This window comes from Montipora foliosa, chromosome 6, assembly GCF_036669935.1.
Source record: "Montipora foliosa isolate CH-2021 chromosome 6, ASM3666993v2, whole genome shotgun sequence".
Lineage (NCBI taxonomy): Eukaryota > Metazoa > Cnidaria > Anthozoa > Scleractinia > Acroporidae > Montipora > Montipora foliosa.
In genome coordinates, this window is record NC_090874.1 from 22,066,829 (window position 1) to 22,069,328 (window position 2,500).

Genomic DNA, 2,500 nt, shown 5'->3' on the forward strand with positions numbered 1-2,500 from the left:
TGTAGTGGTGTTAATTTACGGTTAGGTTTTTTTCTTAACCAGATACAAAAGCATGTAAAACTAACGAAAATATTATTGAACTCTTTCAGCTTTTGTAAGCCATGTTTAATTAGTGACTTGTTATTATCTAAAGTTTCTCATCCTGGTGCCATCAACATATGTGTTGCGAAGTTTGCTTAATGGCATATTGCTGTCACTGTCACTCGAGCTGTTTATAGAGGCAAGTTTTGCAAGAGGGATATCGTCTTTATCTTAGCTATCACTCCCAACTTCTTGCAAAACAATGTGCCTATTCCTGTTTAAAATAGGATGACCCACCCCCAATGGGTCGCTGACAATCGAACGACCCACCCCTTGCTAAGGGCTCAAAAACTGATGACCCACCCCCTTTCTGTTACGGCCCACCCTCCCCCTATGCTTTTTGACCAGTCCCTTAGCTCGGATTGCAAGCGAATACTTGCGCATTCGTTATCGTTTCAGTATGCTAAATGAGACAAAATTTCACTGAAAATTCACTTTACAAGTCTTTTAAAGGTTTGAAAATGGGATCAAGTCCCTCACTTAGCAGAACCTATATTAGGGCCATTTATACGGGAAAAAATAAGACGCGTCTTAAATAGGACGCGAACCGTCCCATTTATACGTCCGTGTCCTACATAAGACGCGAACATCTCGTATAAATGATTCGCGTCTTACAGTTACCACCTTTGTACTTTTCATCCGCAACGTTGCGAATTAAAAACCGGATCAATTCAATTGAATTAAAACAAAAAATAACTTACACTGGCGCTTGTCACGCAGTTATCAAGTTGTTCCGCGATTACTAGTTCCCGGCAAAGGACGAGAAACTCTTTCTCCTCCACCAAAGTCCAAGTGTTTCTCTGTTTTGTTGGAGTTTTTGAGCCTGACTGGGAAGCCATTTTGTTAGCCTGGGTGACTCGTTAACAAAATGACCATGTTGTTGTCGTCGTCACGCATGCGACAGGTATGCGCACTTATAGTTCACGTATTATTTAGGACGCGAAACCATTTATACGAGGACGTTCACGTCTTATTTAAGACGCGGACAAAATAAGAACAGCCGAAAATTCTGTTCCAAGATGAGACGCGTCTGAAATAAGACGCGACCGCTTGTTTTGTACCATTTACACGAGCAGTTCACGTCTTAAATAAGACGCTTCTTACATAAAACTGGTCTTATTTTCTCCCGTATAAATGGCCCTTTTATCACAAAGCTGAAGCATTTTTCCGCTTTGAGTTAGATGTATAGTTAGATGTATCATTAATGGAAAAGTTTAGCGATGTCAAACAAAAACATTGCATCTGAATCGCCGCTACTGTTTCAGAAACTGCCTAAAAATGTCTCCATGCCTATTTAGACTATTGCTCACCCCTTCTCCCAGGGTTTTTCTCCGGTGTTCCTTCCTTGCCAAAATCGGCATTTAACTTTTTCCATCTGTGAGGGCTGTTTAGGAGAATACACAAGTTGTAAATGAGCATATTTAAGAGTTTATGTCCATATGAAGTTATAACGATTAGGAAAAATATTTTCTTTCCATCTTTTATTAGGTAATGGTTGCGCTTTATGATTACAATCCAGAGGTCCAGTCACCACAGGATAATCCTGACTCTGAACTGGCCTTTAAAAAAGGACATTTGCTTACTGTTATTGGAGAAATGGTGAGAGCTTTAAGTACTGCAACGAGCAACCAATCGCATGAGTATCACGAGTGCTGTCTTTGTGATAGCATCCTCCAATGGTGATGTCGAAAATAGGCACCTTCTCAGCTCGCGTCACTTTCGTAGAACGTTAAGACACATGCACTTTTCGAAATGAGCAGCGAACGCATTACCTTGGTTATGTAGTTTACCGTTCAATATATTATGAGTGCAGCTATGGATAGCCAGGGTTGTATGGGGAAGTTTACAGTTATGTTTTCTCGACTCAACGATTTTACCAGTGCGATAATCACATATTTTGATTACTCATTTATGTGTACATGTATTACTGAAAGCTTATGCCATTATCTTGTCCGTCGCAACTCCTGAGTGGAACTCCTTTTTGCAATCACTAGCGCTTTCTATATGGGTAAGTGGGAAAAACCCCTTGAAGATGTCTTCATCCTGATTTTTCAAGTAGGAAGCTAAGGCAAGAATCACGATGACGGACTCGAGAACGTCGCGTTATTGCAACCGCTTCGTGATTATGATTCCAATTTGTTCAGGATCTTAATTATGTGACAACTATAGAAGGGTTAAACAGTTTAAAATATTGTGTGAAAATTTATAAATTTACCTTCGGGTATTCACGTCCTCCACATAGGCTCAAATTTGGTCATTTCAAGGTTTTGTAAAGGCCAGAACGGCAAATAAATGAGCCAAGATGTAAGACACACTTGCGGGGCGTGCAAAACTGTTGTTTCTCGTTATTAACCACCTTTTATCTTGTACTGAGTTACACTCCTTGTTGTTTCGAATTTCATACCCATTTTTGAAGTAA

The 2,500-nt window shown here is 40.0% G+C and overlaps 1 protein-coding gene across 1 annotated transcript in view; it reads left to right on the forward strand.

Annotated features, from left to right (window-relative positions):
* LOC138005191 (golgin subfamily B member 1-like) overlaps positions 1 to 2,500 on the forward strand; it is a 114,962-nt gene that overhangs the window by 109,949 nt on the left and 2,513 nt on the right. Inside the window, exon 90 of the mRNA XM_068851454.1 lies at positions 1,570 to 1,680. Within this exon, the coding sequence (XP_068707555.1) occupies positions 1,570 to 1,680 (111 nt within the window). The remainder of the gene's footprint in view (positions 1 to 1,569; positions 1,681 to 2,500) is intronic.